The sequence below is a fragment of the Dermacentor silvarum genome, chromosome 4 (assembly GCF_013339745.2).
Source record: "Dermacentor silvarum isolate Dsil-2018 chromosome 4, BIME_Dsil_1.4, whole genome shotgun sequence".
Taxonomy (NCBI): Eukaryota; Metazoa; Arthropoda; class Arachnida; order Ixodida; family Ixodidae; genus Dermacentor; species Dermacentor silvarum.
In genome coordinates this window covers 75,578,166-75,602,699 of record NC_051157.2, presented here as the reverse complement: position 1 = coordinate 75,602,699, position 24,534 = coordinate 75,578,166, and the positions used below count along the sequence as shown (strand labels likewise).

Here is a 24,534-nt window from a genome sequence, read left to right as displayed (position 1 = left end):
ACTAAGAAGTCTGCTGCATGTACTGTTGAGAACAGAATTATGGATACCACTGAAACAGTCACTCAGATGCTTTGCGTCACTATCTTAACAAAATTGTGCCTGTGGTTCAGGTTGGCTGTTTTGTGTAGCAGTTATTGCCAGTTGCTTAGTTTCTGTAGTGGTTCACAGGAATCGTCACTATGAACTATAGCAAACATTGAATTTAAGAACATCATGTGAGGTGACAGCACAGTCGAGCAGTCTAGTCCTCGCAGCAGTGGCACTAAAATGTCTGTTTTTTTTTTTCCACACACAGTGCTTTGTCAGACTAGATGCACACAGTATGTGCAGTAGAATCTGTATAAACATCTTAAGGGAGCCCCATAACAGTCTCGAACATGGTAAATAAGCTTGCTTAATCATTATCCCATCCTGTCTGAATGCCCAAACCAAATGTTTCAGTCTATACATATCATCAGGGGCCCACATTTTAGCTCAGTACTCCTTGGCAAACCCTTCATTGTCCTGAAAACTCCACCACTTATCATAGTTACTAAATTATACTCCTATAAACATGATGGTATGGATATTAGCTGGAAATCTTTAGACATTGTAACTAAGCATTGATTCTGGAAAGATTAAAAAACAACTGAGTACTGTGGGTAAACAGCTACAGCGTTATGGCCTCCAAGATTGGTGTGTCACATCACCTGATCCTGAACGCCACACTGGTATCAAATCTTGTGATCTTATGATGGGTGGAGCAAGTACAGTGGAACAGCTTTGACCACAGTACGAATGAGGAAAAGGAAAGGAAGGCTGCAAAGGCAGCATTTGATTACCGATAACTCTGCCCCTACGAGACATGTTCAAAAGCTTTTGTGTGAAAAGGACTTCTCGGGCAATACCCTTTAATGCAACTTACATATTTGGCAGCATTCTTAAACGCTGCTGGAAAACTCCCTTTAGAAAAAGTTTCCTGATAATCTGAATTGTTAGCACAGCCTTGATTATTTTCCCCGACATCTGATGCACTGCAGTTTTGCTGGAGTTCTGATCAAATGAATGGATCTCTAAGGTCCCTTGATGTTTGTTATCCTGTTTGATTTATTTGATCATGCTTTCATAAGCAGATGTCCAGATAGATTACCAGTGGATGACTCTTGAGTCCAACCATACCTTTCGTTTCATTAAGTATACAATTGAAATGAACTTGCTGAATCCTAAAGCATTTTTGCATGCATTTCTTCCCATTGAATGAGGCTGCTATGTTTTAACATTGCTTAACCTGCTTTTCTGCTTCCTTCTGCAAAAGTGCATGCATTCAGCTTGGCTTTCTTTATTGTGGATGTGCTGTAAACACATTTGCTCTGCTTACCTTTAGAACCGTCTTGCCCTGCATTGTGCAGTGAACGATGCAAGGTTGTGCGCAGTAGAGAAAAAAGAAGACAGGTGTCTGCACCCACTGCGTTGTTTTCCTAGATGCTTGTTTCACGTTATGATTGTAGTTCATTGCATAGCAAATATTGTGGACAGACAAAAAAACGTGATCACTAATGTTCTTATTGCCTGATTTTGAATTTTGGCATTGTGTAAAAAGTTGTAAAATGGAAACCAGGAGTTTTCAGATCAGCTTTGATGGCTGAAACTAGCACATTATTTCTTAATGTTGTACTGTTCTCTGTGACATGTATTAAAGCTTTATTGTGCCTGTAAAGTATTATTGGGCTGTCCTACATTCATGAGTGGCAGTGCACATGAATTTAACGTTAACTGCTGTGTGCTCTAGACACCACTTTTCAATAATTTTTATTATTGTTATCAGTCGCTTTCGAAGAGAGAGAGAGAGAGTATAAACATCTTTAATAGGTAAAGACAGGGGAAATTAATTAGGTGTGTCATTTTAAATGAATTGTACATTTTTACTTCTAGAGGAGCTGACGACACAAGTTGGTGAACCGTCTTCTTACTTTCCATTTAGTTAAGTGAAACAGAAAATAAGAATAAGAAACCTATTGCAATCCTGAAAGGTTGTGTGAAAGTCGCAGCATGCAGTGGGTACATGTAGGTAATGTTCAGTTAATGTGTCTACACTTTTGGATTATAGGATTGCCGTGTGATGCACTCCCAGCTGTTTTCTCTTTTGCTTCATTGTTCACAGAGCATCAGCTTGTAAACATTGCGCACAACCTTGTAGTCATTGCGGGAAAAACTTTTTTTTCTGTTTTTATCAGAACAAATGTATTGCACTGCATGGGCTTGTATCCAAATGCCAGACTGCTCAAGTCAAACCCAAGTCAAAACCTAATTTTTAAGGCTTTGAAAACACTTTTCATTCCTTGACGTTCTTAAATATCCCTGAATTTCATTTTGGCAACGCATTATAGACATCTGTAAATTGATACAATCTGAATGTCAAGCCTATCTAGTCCTTGGTATGCTTTGTGGTGGTCGGCCTGTCTTCATGGAAAGAATTTCCTTGAACAATTTTTAAATTTCAAATTGGGAAGTATTAGTGCAATTTATATCTACCGCAGTGGCATAGTAGCCATGGAATTCTGTTGTTGAGTACAAGGCTGCATTGATATTCTGCACCTACACTGAAGACTTAGACATACAGGGTGTTTTTAATTATTTTTAGGCTGTACAGTCTTTTGAATAAAAAGGTTACTAGCATAGCTAACAGCCTTTTTAAAAAGAAGCAGCCCCGGTATCACGTCAATCAGAAACACCATATGACAAAAATAAGAGCATTGCAAAGTACGAAACTGAATGTCGCAGTAAATCATACCAGTCAGTGCAGTTCACTTGTTGCATTGCATGCATCTAGGCATCCTGCTCTTTTTTTTGTGTGACAAGGATGGAAGCTTGGGTGATTTGGTAATTCATGGAAAGAATGAGTGCAACGTGAAAGACTCAAAGACAAAAGGGAGTGCAGTGTTTGTGTTTCTTTCTGTGTTCCTGTCTTTTGCGCTGTGCTCATTTTTGCATGACATTAGCAATGTTGTTGCACAGTGTGTGTGTGTGTCATTGCTTATCACACGCACATGCACCTGTCAATTTTTTTTTTGTTTTTGTGTTCAAGGGGTCCCCTTGTGTCCCCCTCCTTTTTTTTCTTCCCTCTCTCCCAAGGTCAAGTCTGGGGTGAGCGTGCTTCTTCCCTTAACTCTGGTGTTGAGAGCGGGTGAGGCGGAGGCTGGCTTCTCACAGTGCCAGTCGACGGCGTGCCTTTTACTTATGCCCTTTAGTCAATTTAGACAACTCTTGGCACTGGAATGCAACATATGTTGTTTGCAAAAAATTTTCATCAGAAAGAGTGCCCATGGCTTGTAGGACGCACACATATAATTAAGTGCAGACTATCAGCTGGTTCACTTCTTGATGGTACAGTGTTCTAGGAGTGTACGTAGCAACATAAGTGAGGACCTTTTTATTTGGAAGGTGCTGAGGCCAGAAGAAAGAGTACATTGCTTAGTTCAGTGCTGTCATTATGACTTGTAGCCTGCTACTCTTCACTTTTTCATGCATAAAGCATGCTGTCAAACATGGTCTTTTCCATGCACAGCACTTGAAGAGCTGGATTAAGAAACAATTGTATACTTGAACCTGCTGTGACTGCTAGAAAAACAGTTTCTTCAGTAACAAACCACTTGCAAGAATTCAAGTCATGCATCTGTCAACAATGACAAGAGCCATCCAGTGGATGGCCATTGACGTGGCAACCATGACAGCAGCAGGACCAAAGTTATGATGTTAATTACTGTCATTAGGCTTAAAAGCCTCAAAGTTGAAACTGTCAATTTCACCGTCAGAGGATGCGGTTATTTACTATTCATAACGAGTGGATTAAACAGTGAGATATTAACTACTGAGAAAGCCCTTCAGAAGCATTTATAATTCATGAACAGAACAAAGTAATGTAAGAACTATGACAAGGATTTAACTGAAGCAGGTGGGCTTGGACCCACCGCGGTAGCTCAGTGGCTGCGGTGTTGCGCTGCTGAGCTGGAGGTCACAGCTTCGATCCCAGTCACAGCGGCTGCATTTTGATGAGGGTGACATGCAAAAGCTCTCATGTAATTATATTTAGGTGCCTGTTTCGACCACCTGGGGTTCCCAGGTAGTCGAAATTAATTCGGAGTCATGGTTTTGGCATGTAAAATCTCGGATATAAGTTCCCTGCAAGGGGCACCATCATAATCCTTGACTGGAACTCCATTTGTGCCGTGAGGCCACGCAGCATTTGCTTTCATTATTGCTGTTGTATATTTCTAGAGCACTGTACTCGATGCCTAGCATGCCGAAAATGGTGAGGACAATAGATTCACTTTGCTGGCTTGGGATTGTGCAGCTTTGCTTTGTGCATAAATGTTGCAGGTAGACACCATGATGGTCTGCACTTAACTATGGACGTGATGCTCCTAAACCTTGTGGCTCTTAAACCTTGTAGGCCTTTGTGATGTAAATATTTGCAACAGAAAATTGCGTTAAATATTTATGAACTAGCCCTGGTTATGGCTTTTCTTCTAAACACTAGAGCTGTGTGAATGCTAAGAACACAAATTTCGAAGAGGCGTCCTTAGTTCATTTTATCGAGTCAGATGGGAAGTTTATGTTCGGTACTTGGTTCATTCGCCTGTGCTCCATGAAACTTTAGCTGATGGACAAAGGCCTCTAAGACTGATAGTGTGACAAAATATGTTGTGCACCAGGCATAGGTTACATAGCTTAAGAGTCAGGCTATGGTAATGCTTTTTTGTGTTACCCGTTCGAAGTGTCAGTTCTTTGGAGAGGCTAATGCTATCAAGAGGGCACATGCACAATCTAAGTGTCGCTTGGCTAGAAGCAGTGTGTCTTGGATTGTTGCTAATTTGAACAACTCTTTGCTAAATAATATAGTTTCATGATATTATGTTTTGCAGCAGTCATGTTGCACTTTGGTTTCACAGTCGTACTGTTCACACAGCTCTAGTCATGGCTTCCTCTACCCGACGTCTCTGGCTTTCCACTTTCCGTTCTTCCCAGACTGTCCTTTCCTTAGAATCCTGTTGATCTGCCTATGCTGTAGTAATTCTCCTTTCTGAAGCACCACGTTGCACCTTCTGTTGGATGCATTGCTTGTGGCTTTGTCCTGCTATTGTTCTGTGCATGTGTGTGTATGTTCTCTGAGCAGGAGGTTGCCAGTCTAGCAGCACCGTAAGAGGCTGATGCAAAAAGAGTTTGAACTAAGTATGCATTTTGCAACAAACAGCAGCTGACAGGCTTTTCCGAAGCACAGATCAAAAGAAACAGTCATTTGTCTTAAGTAATGCTATTAGTGTGCCGTAAAAGTTTAAGTAAGGGTCGTGAATTAAGCTAACTGTGTGTGTGTGTGTGTGTGTAGGAAGTCAACAAACTTAGGCACCAAGGATAACATAGGGGAAATTACTTGTACTTACTAATTGAATTAAAGAAATGATAAATGAATGGAAATGAAAGTGGATGAAAAAACAACTTGCAGCAGGTGGGGAACGATCCCACGTCTTCGCATTACGCGTGCGATGCTCTTATGTATATATATATATATATATATATATATATATATTAATTTAGTACATACTACAGTACGTGGATGCAGTATATGCCCTAATTTCCATAATACAGTCCTCACCAAGTGTACTTTTGCAAAATTAGTTTTGACTGAAAAGAAACATGTCCTATTACAAAATTCATACTTGGTGCACATCCTTGTTGCAGCAGTTGCCTTATTAACATATAAGAGCAAATAAAAAGCGTGTTAGGTAAAATAGCAATGATCACTGTCATTTTCAGCCTCAAAATCTGTTGTAGACACTACCAGATAGCTTGTTGGAGCTTAAGGGTCCCACCATTGCCTAATTGATGAGAGTTTCATCATCACCTTCCCCATTGTGATTATCTTATTTAGTACGAAATAATCAGAACATCTAGCAGTACATTTCGATAGCCACTGGCATTATGAGCAAAGCTCTGTGCAGGCATTATAATGCAAGTTGAGTGCCAATTCACCAGCCATGCAATTTTGCATTCTGTGGGCTGTGCAGGAGCAGTGTTCTTGAAGGTTCAGCCAGTAAGTAGTGCTAATCATTTACGTTATGGCCACAGTACATTGTTGACATAACCTTATAAACATTGTGATAGCCACGTAAACCCTGTAAACAATGAAGCCAAGGAAAGCATCGTGGAAATTAATTTCTTTTAATAAAAATGTACATGTTTTAAGGAAAATGGATAGGAAAGTGAAAGAAAAGACAACTTACCTATGGTGGGAGCTAAATGCACAACCTACACATGTTAGCTGCATTCATGTTCCGACAATTGTGGTGTCTTCATACGGTTTAACCGAGCATGCATTATAACTTGGATTGTTTAAGTTCGCTGAACCATATAATTTAGGATCTTGGCTTATGCAATGGGTGCATCATGTAGTGATTGATTTTTAATGTTGTAAATGAAATTTGAATAAGGTACTTTAAATGCACTTTTTTTTTGTTCTTGCCACTTCTCTGATCTCAATACAAATGCAGAAGGCAATCGATGATTATAACATATGGAATAAAGGCAATATCTACAAGGCACTCACAGTAAGTAAAATCAATTTGAAAAGGTTTGATCAGTGTGGTGAAAATAAATAGTGGACTGTTGTTGCCACAGGCCATCTTTTTTTTATCTAAATGGACACATTTATCACATAGGTAACTAAGGAGATGGTCAAGGTACAGACAAGAAAGGGATACAGGCAAGAAATTCACTGTCAAGCTTTTGTAACATCAGATGAGGCATCTTTTGGTGTGCTTTTACAAGAAAGGTGACTGGCTAAAAATGAATAGGTGAAATCCAAATAGAAAGACCTGAAATTTATGTTCAAACCAGAAAATGCGTATCTTGTTTGAACGTTATGTCCTTGGCTACGCCAAGATAGCATGGCTTTGTTCGCATGAAGATTCTGCGAGCATCTTCCGCAATCTTGCACTTCCAGAGAGCTTCACAAATTTCATTTAGAGCATGGAAAAACCTTCAGAATAGAAGCGGATTATTGCATTGTCTTTTTCGAAATCAGCAGTCTTTTGTTTTCATTGCACGCGCTACAACCTTCTGTTTGAACTTCTTTCCTTTTGTGTAACTTACCCTCATTGTTTAACGAGATACACCGATAAAAAAGAAAGTGAAGTATACTTTTTTTTTATTCATCCAAAGAAAGTATTGCATACACATTAAAGTTAGGCACTGTAGGTGAGATAGCCAGCAAAAATATCTTGCATGCAAAAGGAACTTTAGGTATCCTCTTCATCATTCATAGCTTTCCTCCCTTTGCAAGTTGTGTCTATCTCAGTGAGCGTATTTATTTGACGATCTAGTTAATGTGTGCATAGAGAGGAATGGCTGAAAGGTATGTGCAAGGCTAGATTGTGTGTGGTAAAAGCGGGCACATTTCTAAAGGGGAAGTTGTTGCCATTGGACGTATGTGGGCTCTGCAGAAATGGTAAACAAGAAATTTTTGCAGCAATGATGTCTCACCAGTGCTTTGTGACTGGGCAGCTAGCCAAATCTTATTTGCTAGCTACAAACTGTGCACATTCATTGGTATGAAAGATCAGACTGAAAGCTGTTTTAAGTAATGCTGTTTAAACTCAATGTTGTGTTTGTTGCATTTGTCTCAGTCCAGGTGACATGTCACCAATTTATGTCAGAAGTCATACTACTTCATTTGCATTTATGTTTTTTTCTCAGTGCTTTCTACTTTGTTCTTTCTTTTTTTTTCTTTGCCTGTGCATTTTTAGCTACCATTTATATTTTTGGGCCTCTTAAATGTCACAATATGATTTGATGAGTAGCGCTATGTACCAGAAATTTGGGGAATAACAAAGAAGCTTGAGAAGAGACTAAGGAGTGGGCATTGAGCAATGGAACACATAATGATAAGACAGTGACATTATGGTACAAATTAGGTTAAGGTATCTTTTAACGTCAATCTAGTTGACAAAAGAAGGAAGTGGAATTGGGCAGGTCATGCAATCAATAAAGCAGATGGTGGTCTGCTAGATTGCAAGAATGGATGCCAAGGAATGGAGACAGTCTATGATATCTGAAAGTTAGGTGGTGTGATGAGATCGGGAAACTTGCAGGAATTGGAGTCAGTTGACGCAAGACAGATGGAATTTCTGCGCCCAGAATGGCGCGGAAATTTGAAATTAGCAGTGAAGTAGTGGGGGGGGGCTCTTGGGGGGCGCTTGCTCGGAATTTTACGTTATATATATATATTTTTCTGTCTTTATAAATGCTGTCACTGTATTCACAACACTAACTTACCAGCATGGTCACACATATTGCCAAAGAATTTAACCTTTTGCTTTAGCTGTATGGCATTTGCTGGTAACTTATGCAGCCAGCGTACACATAGGTATCCGCACGGGCATGTATATACGTGTTAGCACACACCGAAGGTCACAAGCCATTCTTCGTTACCAAGTTTATGGTGATGTTAATTTTCCTTGCTTCTTGTCTCTAGCAAATACAGTGGAATCTCGTTAATACGATCTTCACGGGAACCGGAAAATAAAACGTGTCATCCGAAAATCGTATTATCTGAAAATAATCGTATATAAGAAAATCATATGTCAGAAAAAGAAAACGTATTATGCAGTACCGTATCAATGAGATTTCACTGTATTGAGGTGAAATTAGGTACTTCCCGTAACTGGTACAGCACATGTGTCATTGCATTGGACTGTGCAAGTCAACAACACAATTCAGCTGTTGTGTATACTAAAGCTATGGATTGTGAAAGTGGTATGTTTGCATTAAAGGTTCAGTGACAAGTGGCAGTATCAAGCATGTAATGTGCATTCCTCGATGTGTCAGGTAGCTTTACAATAGCTGTTGTGGGCTCCTGACTTGCCTGGATGCATCTGGACTCAGTGATAGTGGCAGTGCTTATCGTTATGTGCTTATGAAGTATATGTTTAACGCACTGTATACCAAGTGTCTGAGGGAAATTTATAGGTAGTTTTTGGACACAGCCATGTGGATATTAAGACAAATATATATATTTTTTTGTTCAGCAACTCATCATTCACAGTGGTGTACATGAAGGTTTATCTGGGAATTACTAATGGTTGAAATGATTGACTAAAATTGGCTAATTGCATTCTGATTTGCCAGCTTTAGAGGGCATGTCGTAATTGCAAATTTGAAGCCAGCCAAAATGCAAAGAATGTCTTATGCTAGAGGGCCCTGCACACCCCTTTCTTTTCTTTTTTTTAATTAAGTGAACCTCTGTGGCAAGCACTAGTCCCAAGAAATGTGGCCTCTGAATGTGCAGTCAAATGCGTTCGTGTTCCACCAGATATTTTCACATAAGACTCCTTCTTTTTTTGTTGTGTACTACAGCTGTGTTCTAAAAGCTGGTACAACCATATATTTTGCTGCAAATTCTGAATAACTATTTGAGATTTCTTGCAAATGGGCATTCATTCTTTACATAATGGTTAGCTTCAATTTCACACTTACAACATATGCCTCACTCTAATGCCGTTATTCAAGAAGCTATTTAGTGAATTTTAGTTCAATGTTCCTACCATTAGTGAAGACCACTGCAAATAATGTGTTACCAAAAAAGTGTGTTCATTACATTACCATGCACGAATTAGCATTGTACGAGTGCACCATTCGTGCACCTCGTGACATACCCACATTGAACAGGCAAGTCATCAGCATGCTAGGCTTGCCTTCTGCAGGCGGCCGAGCCAGCTAAGACACACATGGGCATGTGAAGTCTTTCTTTTAATTTTTGGTGTAATCTCGTTTGCCATTGTCGGGTTGCAGTGAAGTGGCATCCACGGATGCACTCTGCTTATCAGAAAAAGCATAATATGCATAATCCATTGAAATGAAAAGATTGCAATGCACTGTCATAGGCCTTTATGAATATCTTCTGTCAAGCATCCAGCCCATCAACTTCCCACACCTAAATGGCTGTTCTTGTGAAATGCCTTCTTTTCCATGCCAGTGTGGACATGAATTTTCCTTGGCACGCAACTACAGCATACATGCCTCATGACTATGAGGATTTCGTCTGCCAAATACAACTAAGGAGAACTAGATAAAATATGCTTCAATTTTTAAGTCTAAATGTGACTTGACGAAGAGTATCAAACCTGTGGAAATTATTATTTTCACGAGATCAATCTTACCTGTGTAAATACTTCTAAGGCACTTTCATGCGAGGCACACAGCTGACGAGCACCTTGAATAATGAACTTAAAAGCTTGCTGGGGGGCTAGCTTATGAGTGCACAGCCAACTTGGGTTCAGCAGTCTATCAGCTAATGGGTCACATGAACATGTGACCTTGCAACATCACAAGGTCGCACTTCACATTGTATGCAGGGTTCATTTTAGCAGGAAGTCGAAATGGTAGACATAGTCAAATGGTAAGTCATTCATGCCATGCTGGTGCATATGGTGTTTACAGACCTGCCAATCGTAAAGTGAGGGGGGAAAGAAAGAAAAGCTAGTCAAACCTAGAAAATGCTAGTTTGGTGAAAAATAAAACTTGTTTGATTACTCGATATGTTGACAGTTTACTTAATCTTGCAGACTGTTTTGTAGGGGCGCTGTGAATGGGCACTCTGTAGTTGCAGCAAGAATGGCTTGTGCCTAAACGTGCAGAAATGTTTACCAAGTTTATTCATGAAATAAATATGTGGCGACAGCCACAATTTTGGTTGTCATTTATAGATTGGTTCTATAAGTTGGTGTCGCTGTTGTGCAGGTAGGTATGTATAAGCAATGGGTCCGAAAAATTGGGCTATGAAAGAAATCACTCAGTGACTGTATTTTTATTCTTTTTAAATCAGTTTTGCCCTAAACTAGACACAAGTGAGAAATGATAAAATATCTGGTGTCAATACTACAGTAGTAAACAAGCTCTAGATATTGGGCATTTTGCAATTAAGTAATAAAAGTTGTCCAGCATGCATTTAGTACTGTGGACTCCAAAGGGGTTCAAATTACTTTTTAAAGGTTGTAGCCCAAAAATTTGGTGTTTGCACTCTGATAAAATACAGTGCTATGTCATCTGCGGCAGAGCACTTGCACGTTGCTTGCACTTTCAAAGCAATTAGTCCAGGAGTAATAATTTCAGCAGATCTGGATGGTGTACTTCACACTGAGTACTGTAATGCAAGTGGTGTGCACAGTAATGCAAAATAGAACTCAAGAGCCAAATACTGCAGTAATCCTTTCCCCAGTCTGTTCATTTTGGCTTTCATCACTGCCTCATACGTACCATCACTGCTATTTTCGTCAGGATTGGCCCCTTAGTGCAATTGTCATTAGTACAGAGCAGACTGGTATATTAACAGGGACTATAGGGTTATATCGGGAAGTGTGTAAGGAGAAGAAATATTAAGCTAAGTATGGCCACTATGGAAGCTTGACATGTGAAACTCTATGGTGGGTGAAGTGTCTCTTTAACCTTAGATCATCGCCGGACAACACAGTTCTTAAAGGATGTCATTGGCATGGGCTGGTGCTTTTCCCAGGACGTCCTTGATGCTTGCTTAGAGTCACTTCCCTTGTGCATGCGTATAATTTCACTTGCAGCAGTGATTGATGCCAGTCGGGGTGGTTGCATTGCATTCGTTGCTTTCATAACGCAATGATGTTGTTCATTATGGTGTGTCCTGCACTGGCCTTGGTTGCAAGAACTTGTGTCCCCCATGTGTCTCAAATCATTCTCAGCGTTCTTGTAAACATGGCTCTTCACTGCCTTGAATGAGTGGAGTGCTGTCATGCAGCAAGGCCCTTGCCATCACTGTCATGCAGTTGTTGTCATTCTGCCATCATCATTGCTGCATGCATATGCACCTAAGCATCTTTGCACGGGATTGCAGGAGCTTTGCTCAAGCTTCGGGCATCAGAAGTGGTCAGAGGCAGGCGCGTAGCCAAGGGGGGGGCTGATGGGGCGTCAGCCCCCCCCCCCCCCCCCCCCCCGAAATTTTTTCGTGCTGTCATGCACCGCCGACCAAAACAACCACCGGCGCCGGGAATCATTCTGGATTTTGTCTACAATGTCTTTTTGACGCTCAAAAAGACATTTTGGCGCGAAAATTGCGAACTCTGGCTGGATTTCGTGGCAACGCCCATGCACCTGGAGTCACATAACGTAAGGAGCCCCAGCTGAGCACAAAGCTTCAAGGGCTTTTTGATAGCGAGCGGGCGCGTCGCGGCATCTCGCAGCGGCACCGGAATCTACGGAGCGCATGGATTTCAATTCCGAAACTTGATGGGTATAAAGTTCTCATACACTTTTGACGCGAAAAGTGCACTGACATTTCCAAAGGCGTGCTTATGATGTTTAATTGCGGAACTTTCTGGGTTTAATGTTTTTATAAACTTGCACGCACTCGAACGCGCGTGTCTAAGCCGTTGCAGAAATGGAAGCACGCGCTCGCAATCTTCCACACACACGAAAATATTAAATATCACCTTGACTGTCAGCTGGCATCTGATAATTTTCTCCAAAACTTTTCAGGAAGCACGCCCAATGTGATCAATGAGCTGGACCAGGGCAGGCAAAGTAAAATAAGAGAAAACAGAAGAAAGTCAATGGCCTATTTAATTTGAGACAGTTCTTTTTTGCGGGCGGCAAGGTCTGGCTCTCCATGGCGATAGGGACACTGGTCCTATGGATTTAAGCAAAGCCCCCGCTGAAAATACTGGTATTTCCAGAACGCTTCTTTACATGCGAGTTGATTGTGGAGATACATATCTCAAGAACCATTTGGAAAGTTGCCCCAGTAATACCTCGTATTTAAACCAGACGTACAAAACCAAATTATAGGAATTTGTGGTAAAATTGTCAAAGAAAGCCTAGATGCAAAAGGGAACGCTGCAGGTTGCTTCTCCGTACTTGCTGACGAAACGACATTGCTGGAATCGAACAGCTTACTGTTTGTGCAAGGTACATAAACAAGGATGTCAACAATATCGAAGGAAGGAAGGAAGGAAGGAAGGAAAATATGAAGTGAAAGGCAGAGAGGTTAACCAGGTTAAGTGTTGCGTTGGCTACTCTGCACAGGGGGATGTGGTAAGGGCAGAAAAGATTAGAAAACAAGAGAAGATTAAAATGAAAAAAAAAAAGATACGTATCAGTCCGCACATTCTATAGTTTTTCACTAAGTCCTGTTTCTGTTAAAAAGCGTACTAGCGCTTTTAAAGCAGTTCGTTCCGACGTCGGCTGGGACCAAGAACCAAGAATTGTGGCTTCTGTAAGAGGACGGCTGTCTTCTACTTTGTCGAGCGTGGTGCTGAGGAAACAATATCGAAGTGTTTTTAGGTTTTAGCACAGGAATAGATGCCCTCTCTCATGGAGACTGCAGTTTATATGTACATGTGTACAAACTGCTGCAGATTCTAGTAACCCTTCCAGTGCCACTGCCAGGGCAGAGAGATTTTCAAACATGAGATTACTTAAAAAACCATTTGCGCTTTACAATGTCTGAGGAACGCATGGTTATGCTGGCGCTTCTATACACCCACAGAGACGTCGCCAACAACGTGTCCGAAGTTATTGAACGCTTCGCTAAATCTCCCCGATGAGTGAAGTTTATCGTTTAGATAGCGAAGCAGCAAAAATCAATGCCTGTAAGAATATCTGTTCCTTCACGTTCTTATATAAGCTTGTAATTATGAAAATGTATGACTGTTCATTAGCTTTTAAAACCACAGAAGTTTTCACCGTTTATTGTAACAGTTAGCATGATGATCAAAATTATCCTGGGAATACAAAAATTACGGGGACATCAATAACCAATTTTGACAAACCTTGCTCATTGAAAGCCCGGTACACGCGGCGTTTCCCAAAAACGCACTTGGATGTTGGGTAAATCAACTTGCCGCATCATCTGTGGCTTTCGTTTGTCCTTTTCTTTCCATTTTAGCTACATGTTCTTACTTCTTTTTTGAAACGAAGCAATACCCTTCTTTAATTTGGGGTGCAGAATAATTGTTGCCGCTGTGCAGGCAGTTAAATACACATATTCGTATTGATTTATGCATTCTTTTTCTATTATTCTAGCCACATGGTGCTGTCGCGATCGCAGCATGGCCCAAATGCTTATCACGATTTCCGAGATCATAGTTTTGTTCTTGCCTGGATCGTCTGTCTTTATACTCGTATGCGTGAAGTTTATTATCTGTGACTGCGCAACATGTTTATCTTGTTTGACGCATTATACACAGTGACGTTTCCTTAGATACGTCATACGTCTGCAATAGATTTATTGCAGACTTATACATATATTTAAATATCTTGTTGCGAGGTTTTGTGTACACAAGCAGTGAACTTGGTTTCACGCGACATTTTCTTGCCGTTTATCTTGGCATTTGTATATTCCATTCTATCTTCGCATTTCTAATGTATATTTTGCGGAACTTCTACTTTTTATATCTACTCACTGTTGCGACTATAATTTCGGTGCAAAACAATATACGACCGGTAACATCTGCTCCTGCGCAGTCCATTGCAACGAAGGACAGCGTCATTGAGGTTTTTCCCTGGTCATTGCATATGTACAAAAATGTAAACAAGGTTGTTGAATGACAAAGATTCATCAAAATATTTGTCGTCAATTTGTTCATTTTATGGCCTTTACGTTTTTCATATCAGCTGCATGCACTGCTTTGCTGGTTTCGAACTGATATAGTTCTAAAGTTCGCGTGATATTTTCTTTTCTTATTAGATAGACCAAAAAAAAAAAAAAAAAACGCGGAAGCATTGATATGAGCTATTTCTGCCACAATTTTTGGGACATACGAAGCTATTATTTTATAAAACACATAATTTACTTGTCTTGACAGTGCGTAGCGTTAAATAATTCGTTTTCAGCATCTAATATACAATGGCATTGGCAATGGCAATGCAGTTATTCATGTGTTTGATGCCTCGACAACTTTTACAAGGAGGAAGCCGCGTTGCAACTTGAGCCCCCCCCCCCCGAACAAAATTTCTGGCTACGCCACTGGTCAGAGGAGTAACTGCTATCACTGTAAATGAGTTCAGAGCTGTAGGAAACCGCAGATTTGTTCCCCCAGGATCAGCCATGTGGCACAGGGGATAAAGGGAAAAAGAGAGAACCGAATAAGAATCGTTACATTCCTCGTACTGTTTGGCTACTTCCAGGAGAAATGGCATGTGACATAGCGCATGCTGTTGGTATTTGTACTTAGTTGCCTGTTACAGTGAAAACAATGTGGAATGGCGTGCACAGTCTTGTAATGAAAAGCCAAGAGATTGAGTTTAATGTCCCAAAGTAACACATGGGCAACACAGGTGCCATTTTGAGGCATCTCACATGGCCTAAGCTAGCATAACCCTCCACGTGGCTGTAGCAGCCAGGAATAGAACTTTGCAATTTCATGCTCAGAAGCAGAATGCATAGCCCGTGAGCCATTTTGACGGCTATGTGGAAAGAATAGACCAGTAAAATAACCATTAAAAAATCTCGCCCCAGTAGTGTATTGCCCCATGAACTAAACTTCTAGCACTAGTGGTCAACTAGTCATTGTGCCCACACCCTCAAATCAATGTTCACTAGGATAGCCCCACTTCTCAGAGGTCAGGCTTGCACAGAGGGGTTACCACATACTTGCAAATAGCACCAAAAAGCAATGCAAAATGCAGTACTCTAATGGACCTTCTTATTACCAATGGCCAACTGGGCAGTTTGGGCCACTTGTGCATGCCAAAAAGTCCAGTTCATGTGTTAAAAATCCCAGTAAGATGAGAGTTAAAAGAAAGAAAATTCATGGGTGTTGCTAATAGACATTTTGCATTTTCTTTCTTCTAATCCTTGTCTTTTGTGATTTTAAGTAGCGCATTTAACTTTTCAACTTGTCATGTAGTGTCTGGATTCCTGGTTTATGGAAGTGTCTGCTCCTTTATTTGCCTTCTATAATTGTGTATGGCATTGCATGAATGCTGACGAGTGTTTCTTTCCTCTCTGCTCGCAGAAGGAGTCTCAGGTGTGTCAACAGGCACGAACCCTGGAGCGGGACTTTGACGCCCTGGTCCAGCAGTTTTTGCCCGAGCACTACGCCGACCTACGAGACGCCCAGCCCGACCCACAGCCGGGCTATGAATCGGATCCTGAGCGTCGCAAGAGGGCCCGCACGTCCTCCACATCTTCGTCGCCTCCTGAGCAGACCGTGATTCTCTCCTGGTGAGCTGTCACCCCCCCCATCTTTCTTGTTTAAAATTCAGTGTACATGCATGGAAAAAAGCGATTGTGGGTTTCAGGAATCAAAAGGAATCTGTGGTCCAAGCATGCTAGCTGGCATTGGAAATCATAAGCTGAACTAAGGTGTGTGCATACCATAGTGCCCTCAGCAGTATCAAAGTGTTTGGTTTGGCTGGGAAGAAATTCTATTTTTGCAGCAGTGGTCTGTTATGGCTTCTTCCCTGACTCAAATTGATGCACAGCACTGACTGCAACTGGAAGATTGCACAGTGATATTTGAAAGTGCTAGTTAAAAAGTTTTAATTTGTTAGATTTAAGTCTAGGGCCACTTTGACATTCGCCACATTTACGTGAATGCAACAGTGATGCATTGCGCTGCTTTTTTTAGCATGCCACATTTATGTGAATGAAGGTGGTTTGCTGCCACTTTGACATTTGCCACATTTATGTGATTGCAACAGTGATGCATTGCGCTGCTTTTTTAGCATGCCACATTTATGTGAATGAAGGTGGTTTGCTGGGAAGGTGAAGCACATTAATGCGCCAGATAAAGGTTAATTGAGAGAGGAAAGATTCCCTGTGCAGTTCATGTAAACACGCACATCGCACCAAGAGAGGAAGTTAAAAAGTGAGATGGTGTTTATGCTTTTCTGAAGTGCAGAGCTCATTGTGCCACTTGGCTATTTACTCGTGGGTATAGCTATTGGGCATTCACCTTTAATATGTCTGCTTACCTTGCAGGTAAATATGTGTGTCATTGCAAATCAAGCTTTACCCCCGTATTCAAAAATGCATCTTAGCTTGAAGCCCATGCTTGACTTGACATCCTTTGGACATCTGGCGTGAAAATGCCCAGGACACTCATTGCGTTTTTCCACAAATGGCTCATCAAACGTCTCACTTACTACGTATTCATTAGGCATTGCTTTTTAGTGGCATGTCTCTATAGTGGCCTATGTGAATCCCCATAAAGTTTTTCAAGGGCCCCTGTGTGCCCACAGACCATAATCTGAGAAAACACGTCTGTTCCGCTTGCGGTTTTCCTATTGAAAAGGTGCTTATTTGCCATTAAATCTGAGTTGTGAACAACGCATTGTCCCAACTATTCTTGCTTGGGCGCCTTACTTAGTGTAGTGCTAGTCCTACACACAAAGCATGCTACTGTTTCAAAGCACTGGTCAAAACACTGGTCTAGCATTGCCATTTGGGCGGCTGCTGTATTCTCTGTATCTATACCCACATTTTTTTGTGTGTGTGTGTGTGTGTGTGTGTGATTTTGTGTGCTATATTGTTATCACACTCAAAACAGAATTTATTCTTGATGCACAAGTGGTCTTTTTTTTTTTTACCGCATTAGAGTTTCCTCTTACGGTTTTCTTAAGGACATGCCTTTGTGTCTGTTTCAGATAATGTACAGAAGCTGACAATACGAATATTGCAAGGCTTCCATGCAAGCTCCCCCCAAAGCCCCAGCCTCTCAACTCTCCCACGAGATGTGGAACCTCGTCCTGCAACTGTTGCGCCTCCCACCTTTCGAAGACAAACGAACTGAACTTATTTATTGTTTCTTGTACCGCACAGCAAGTCGTTCGGTGAAAAGACAGCGGGCTGTTGTGCATGTATTAAGTTGTTTTCCCCCTCGTGCATTGTTTTTGTCTGGTGTGTGATGTCTTTGCATTTCTCTTCAGGGTCTAGACGAATATACATATATATATATATACATAAATATAAAAAAAGAAAGCCTCTTGTTAAGCCAAACACCCCCGAGTCTTGTCTGATTTGCATGATTTGCATCATTCTGCTTGAGATGCAGCTTAAAGGGAAAGCAAGGGGATGACACATACGAGTTTCTTGCAATATTACCTAGAGGGAAAACTGCAAGTGCTGTTTTATGCATGGCAATGCCTGGATGTGGGCTTCGGATGGGTGTCGGTCTCGGAGAACCAGGGCACCTTGAAAGAGCACCTGGTTAGCACTGCTCCATCTGTCACAATGGTTCATTTTCTACTAAAACAATGTGAAAAGCTGTTCTTTCTTTAATATTACGTAAAAATGTTTTATTCAATCATGAGAACTTGTGCTTGGATGTACAGTTGTACATGAAACATAAAAAATATCAGCGAGCTACTAAAGTTGGAGGAGAGACTACAAAATCTGCGCTTGCTTTGCGACAGTTTGTTTTCTGTTCTTGCTTTTCATCACTTGATAATGGAGTGCAGGGGAGTATACTTTCATATTGAAAGATGTAATACGGGCGAACGAAAACTTTCTTCAAAATTTTATTTTAAGAAAGCTTTATATGTGCAACGATATCCACGTTTAGGTTAAGCCTCGCTCAACACAAGCCAATGCAAGCCTTGCACACCCATATACCATTGTTCCTATGACGGCACAGCACCTGTTTGGAAACTCGCATAGACATTGGCGGCAAATTTTCCTCTAGTTAATGTGAAGAAATCTATGGGGTTGGAAGTCGTAGAATTTCCTGCGAAAATTACTGTAGAGAATTATGGTGCTGTTATTGTTAAGCTGCCATGAGGACAATGAGTAGTACATTGTCTTGTCGAATGTTTGTGGTTGTGGCTTCTTATGTTCTTGCGGCATTGCTTTATTATGCTTTGTATTTCTGAACTTCCAAGAAATCATACTGTTATAATGGCACAAATACCCGCCACAGTGGCTCAGTCAGCTAAGGCGTTGCGCTGCTCAGCACGAGATCGCGGGATTGAAACCCCATGCCGGCGGCCAGATTTTAATGGAGGTGAAATGCAAAAACGCCCATGTGCTTGCGTTGTAGTGCATGTTAAAGAACCCCTGGTAGTCAAAATTAATCCGAAGCCCTCCACTACGGCATGCCTCATAATCATAGCTGGTTTTGGCACGTAAAACCTCGTAAAGAAGAAGAAAGGCATGAAGGCGAAAAGTTTCCGCGCACAAGCATAAACATTGTGAATTGTAGCGTTTATAATGTGATATTTTGTTTAAAATGATCAATTGCAAAATTATTTGAAGACATAAGGACAAAGTTTAGGCAAATTTGTGCACTAACCACCAGTTTCAGCTCTCATAGACACTATAGAGTGCCAGAGTTCGCTCTAGTAATTTTTGCTGGAAACACTATGGTGGGAGTGATGGGATCCCTTCTTAATTGTTCAAAAATACCTCGGCATTCCTTTTCAGGCAACAAGAAAATGGGCACCGTATAAGCTGTAAAGGAAGTTTCCTGAATATCCCTTGCAGTGGTCAGAAATATAGGTTTGACGGCTATGGAAATGACGCGCACAATATTTCTGAATGTATTTGGTCTGTAGGTAGCATCATTCACCTGTTAGATTGAGTAGTTGGTTTGCAGGTGATGGGTTAGTGCAAATAGATGTGCTGTTCTTGCCTCACGTGCAGAAATGCTAGTCACAAGGTGCGCATATGCTACAGTCACATTCTTTTTGACAGAGGTTCTCCTTTCTATTAAACACTGGTGCAACTTAAAAAGATGCAAGAGCAAGTCTTAGTGTCATTACTCCAACTTAGTATGTGACTTGCCTCAATTTCAGTTGCAACATCGCATACGATTTGACAACTAAGACGCCACTAACAAAGAAACAGCCCATTCACTTGCACTAATGTGGCATCTGCAGACCACTTACCCCATCTGATTAAGCAGCCATGTGTCACTACCCATAATAGGTGGCAAAAATCAAAGTGTCGCGAGGTTTCTGGATCTTCAAGCTGGCAATTAGTTTACTGCAACAGCAGCTGGCTTTCACACTAGGCACAGCCATCTTCTCAAGAATAACTTCTTTAATATACACACAGTGTTTACGCACGAAGACATCTGCCTGCTGTGGCCTCTGAAACGTGTACAGGTGCCAACACTCGGTGTCTGTGTGGTGCACAAAACCAGGCACACAAATTGCCAAGTGTGAAAATTGTGCCTTAGCTCAGTGGTTAGCGCATCCAGCTCTCAACTGCACATTGCCATGAGAGCTTGACTTCAATTCCCTGTGGAGGTGCGTGCGAAGCTTTTCTTCACCATGTGGTGGGGGTGAAGCTGAGACATATTAAGGCGAAAGCCTTAAGCGGCTTATACATCCAATAACCTTGGAAAAAACTCGTCTGGTCCAGTGGTACAAAAATTATCATCAGCAATGGCTCCTACCCCCCTAAACAAGCAAAAATGCAATGGCTCGTCCCTCTCGTAATGCAGAGGCTACAAGCACTCAGCAAAGTGAAGACAACAGCGCATACATTCTTTGGAATCACGCATACAACGTACAGAAACGCATAATCTAGTCGAGTTGTACAAAAAAAAGAAACGCGTGACATTCTCAATGGCTCATCCCCGTAAGGCTGAGGTTACAAGCGCTCAGCAAAGTGAAGCGAACAGTGCATACTTTCATTGAAATCACCCATACAACACATAGAACAGCATACATTTCAATCCCCTGCTGAAAGAATGTAACTAAGTCGAAGAGAAATGTCGTTGGCACAAGTCTGACCCCGCTGTACCAGCGCACAAAGCTGCAACTAAGCGTTGAAAATGAGCTGGAGAAGCCAAACTGTGAAAGCAGTAACGCGGCGATGCGAGACAGCGCATTACTAATTGTGCAGCAGGCTTTCGCCTTCACGTGTTAGAGGAGTGTAACAACCTGCCAAACTTTTTAACTAGCACTTTTTAAAAGACTTAGAACTAGCGTGAGAAGTACATGGGTCACGACGTTAGACTTCAACTGAATCTTTACTACGTGGAAACAATTCATGGGATGCACAGAACTTTTCCTTTACACGGAAGCTATTGGAATGAGTTGATATGCAAATTATGTTCTAGATAAGAACACTCTTTTGTGGTAAGAGCCAGCGATGGGCTGCTTACACACCTCTCGCTAGCTTTTTTGATACAAAGAGCTTTGAATATCTCCTTATCGGCCTCATTCTAGTGCTGTCTCTTTAGCGATAGCTAAATAAGTCTGAATTCTGAAACACGTACCAGCCAAGTTTCTTCTTTAGCGAAACTTTGGATCGCAAGTTAAGGCCTGACAATGACATGATGATTTAACTGAAAGGGCAGGCAGACATGCTCACAGCAAAGCCAAGGGCTGTATTCTCAGGTAACACTTTCGGAGATAGTTTCACGTTCGCGACATTTCGAAAAACTCTGCACTGAACACGTCGAAATATATGGCCAATAGCAAGCTTGGCACAGTGCCAGAAGCACTGTGCGGACACATCTGATGCCGACTTCTGTGAAATCTCTGGAAAGTGAAACTATCTCTGAAGCATGGTCACTAGAAAGCTTTGGGTTTCAAGACAGAAATGTCATCCATGTAGGTGAATGTTGTGCTGAGTACGAATGTATCTGTCCTACTACCTTTAAGACTTTGTATTTACCTGTCTCGCTAGTACCATATTTAGTCATTCAGCATTGGTCGCAGTGCAGTGGCAAAAAAATGACCATGTTTCACATAACTTGAACCCAACATTGAAAGTCTTATTTCTCAGACCCATTGGACAGACTACATTCACATTTCAGGAACTCTGAACACGTTTTGCTTTACACTTGGGCATAATTTACATTTGAAAAGATTTAAAGCACATTCAGAAGTGCATGGCGCAGTTTTCAAGAAGTAACCTTCAGTATGTTTCATTTTACTGTGGCTGTATGCCCTCACAGTATACCCTCACAAATGTCATCGGAGAACAACATATGCATGTCATCTGCATAAGAACTGAACAGGTGAGTTTCGTCCTGTCGCTGGCCTGTCCCTCATCACTTGCAGCTAGGTGCATTTGATTCACTCTGCACTTCGTGAACTAGTTCTGGCTCATGTGGAACCAACAGGGCACTACCTGTCTGACGAGTGCAGGGAATGCTGTGATGCTGCACAAAGCCTGCACTGAGTGAAATGAATGGCGACATGCAGATGCCACCATGTTTAACAGGTGACACGAATAGCGAAGTGCAGCACCTTGTGAACCAGTTCAAGAAAGTGCAGGGGAATCGGATGAACCAGCTGTGATGGTTTCCACCTAAGACAGTGAAGTTGCCAACATGACTGTTGAGACTCCACTGAATGCCAGGACTCCTCGCTTCTTAGTGGCAGGCATTAGAACTTCGTTCTTACAAAGCATGTTTTAGAGAGCTGCACACTCGTGCAGTGCCATTTATTTCATATGGCTTTGACTAAAATATAAAGAAACTTCGTAGAAACAACTGCATCAGGTGTTTCAGAAGGCACTCTTACAACATTTTCAATAGAAAAAGTAGCCTTATGCCCTAAAATAAATACTTATATAAAGTTACATTGGCATTGTTAATCAGCTGTTTTTCGTGCACTCCTAGAGATACAAGTTGCTCAAGGCAAATGCGAACAATGCAGAATTGGTCTCGCAAGTCTGTGAAGTATATAGTACATCTTTTAAGGTTTGGCTCAAGTTCTGCAAGACATCTAGTATTTACGATTATACTCTGGCGTGATTACAAGAGATCAGTCATTGGCTCCTTTAGAGTACAATGCAGTCCATCTTTACCGCTGAAAAATTAACTTGGCCCAAGCAGATGCAATCAAAATCTGTGATGTCACAGTGAGCTGGTGCAGCAGCTTCCAAGTTGTGTCGCCACCCACCAGTGGCGCACAGACGGAGGAGGGGGAGGTGTTGTTACACCCCCCCCACCCCACACCCACACGTCCAGCCCCACCAGTCCAACATGTACCTTCAGTGCTCTGTTCACATTGTCATTACAATTCAGGAGGTGGCTTGAGCTCGAATTTTCCTGGTTAATAAAAACATTCTATCACTGTCTTGTATTTATCCATTCACTCTTAAATTACTTTGAGTAAAACGCTGAAGAAATAAACATCGTCATCATCCTTGGTGTCATTATATTATTATAATTATTAGGCATTTTATTTGCTGTTGGATTCCTCTGGCTAAAGCAAGGAAATTGCATATTATGCAATTTCCAAAATTCAACCCACTCCCCCCCTGGCAGAGATCCTGGGTGCACTACTGCCACCCACCTTTCATTCGTGTCTTTTCTGGCTTACCGTGCCTCCTCTCACGGCAAGATGGGCACTTTTGGTATTGTAGAAGTGCAATTTGCTAATATAGCTCGACCTATTTTCCTGTTTAGTGCCCTTTTAAGCAATAGAATGGATAAGTTTTGAGCTGAAATATGTTTTTTGGAAGATTTTGCAACAATTTAACTAATTTACACTCATACAAGGAGATGAAGCTAATTGCTGGCTTAGCATGGTGGCTAGTTTACAAAAAGCTTGAGCCCTCAGGTTCCACCTCAATTCTTCACAAGCGCAACAACGTCCATAAGGCGCCTTCAATGAGTTTTTTCTGTCAGCGACATTTCAGGTTCCATAAGGCTTAGAGCGGATTAACCGATAAATGCAAAAGTTGTACAGAGGTCAACACACATCTCTAGAACGCGCGAACCACGTTCACAGGACTGCACTGGCGATGTCTGAAGATGATATATTGCGCAAAACCAGCTGTATGGGAGGTTGCGTGACTAAATTTACAGTTTCCATTGATTTCTCTCGACCTGGTGGTCGGCTCGAACCAACTGTGCTATTCCTTTTATTTTGGTTGTGAGGGGTGATCAATTTCTGTAACTTGCACTGGACGCAATACCCATGGGATAAGAGTGATATCCACAAGCAAAAATGTACAGGCTTCCAGTGTCCTAGGCACAAAACTTGGAAATAACTGGCTGCACATAAAGTGCGACAGGTGAATCGCAGCGCATTAGATCAGGCACGACTGTTGAAACTTGACGTACAGAGTGCTGCTTTCAATTGATTTATTGTCATGGAAGATGAATACTCAGAGGCACGTATTAAACAGGAGGGAGAACAAAAATGGCAAATAATACCACCATAGAGGCTTAATGCATGCACAGAAAGGCAATTTTTTTGTCCAGTAAGCAAACACGAGAAGTGCTCACACATTGCTCTCCTATTCGGTCAATCAATTCTGCTTATCTCCCTAGTAAGTTGACCCTTCGCCCTACCCTTAATTTTGCAGTTGTCATACATCGGAACACATTGCGTGCAATGATATGCTTCCTTGCTTATACGGATTATTTCGTGCTCAGGTAATCATGTGGTCACACAGCTTCCTGTCTGGCCCAGATATACTTCCTTACAAGATGAAGGGAACCTACAAACGACAGCCTCCAAGCAGAAAACAAACTCCTTTTTGAGTTGTTTAGCACATTCTAATGATCTTGCACAATTTGTTTCTGCAATCTTCCCTTGCCTAATGCGCTTGTCTAAAACCTCGCA

The 24,534-nt window shown here is 41.5% G+C and overlaps 1 protein-coding gene across 13 annotated transcripts in view; it reads left to right on the top strand.

Annotated features, from left to right (window-relative positions):
- Positions 1 to 18,019, top strand: part of LOC119450260 (E3 ubiquitin-protein ligase TRIM33) — a 148,272-nt gene extending 130,253 nt beyond the window's left edge. For 11 of the 13 annotated variants that reach the window (XM_049665739.1, XM_049665738.1, XM_049665746.1 and 8 more), the window contains 4 exons: positions 3,112 to 3,123; positions 6,525 to 6,581; positions 16,014 to 16,222; positions 17,647 to 18,019. In XM_049665739.1, coding sequence (XP_049521696.1) covers positions 3,112 to 3,123; positions 6,525 to 6,581; positions 16,014 to 16,222; position 17,647 — 279 coding nt within the window. In that variant the 3' untranslated portion in view covers positions 17,648 to 18,019. The remainder of the gene's footprint in view (positions 1 to 3,111; positions 3,124 to 6,524; positions 6,582 to 16,013; positions 16,223 to 17,646) is intronic. The other 2 variants (XM_049665742.1, XM_037713658.2) reach the window with 2 other exon arrangements.
- Positions 18,020 to 24,534: the final 6,515 nt, after the last annotated feature.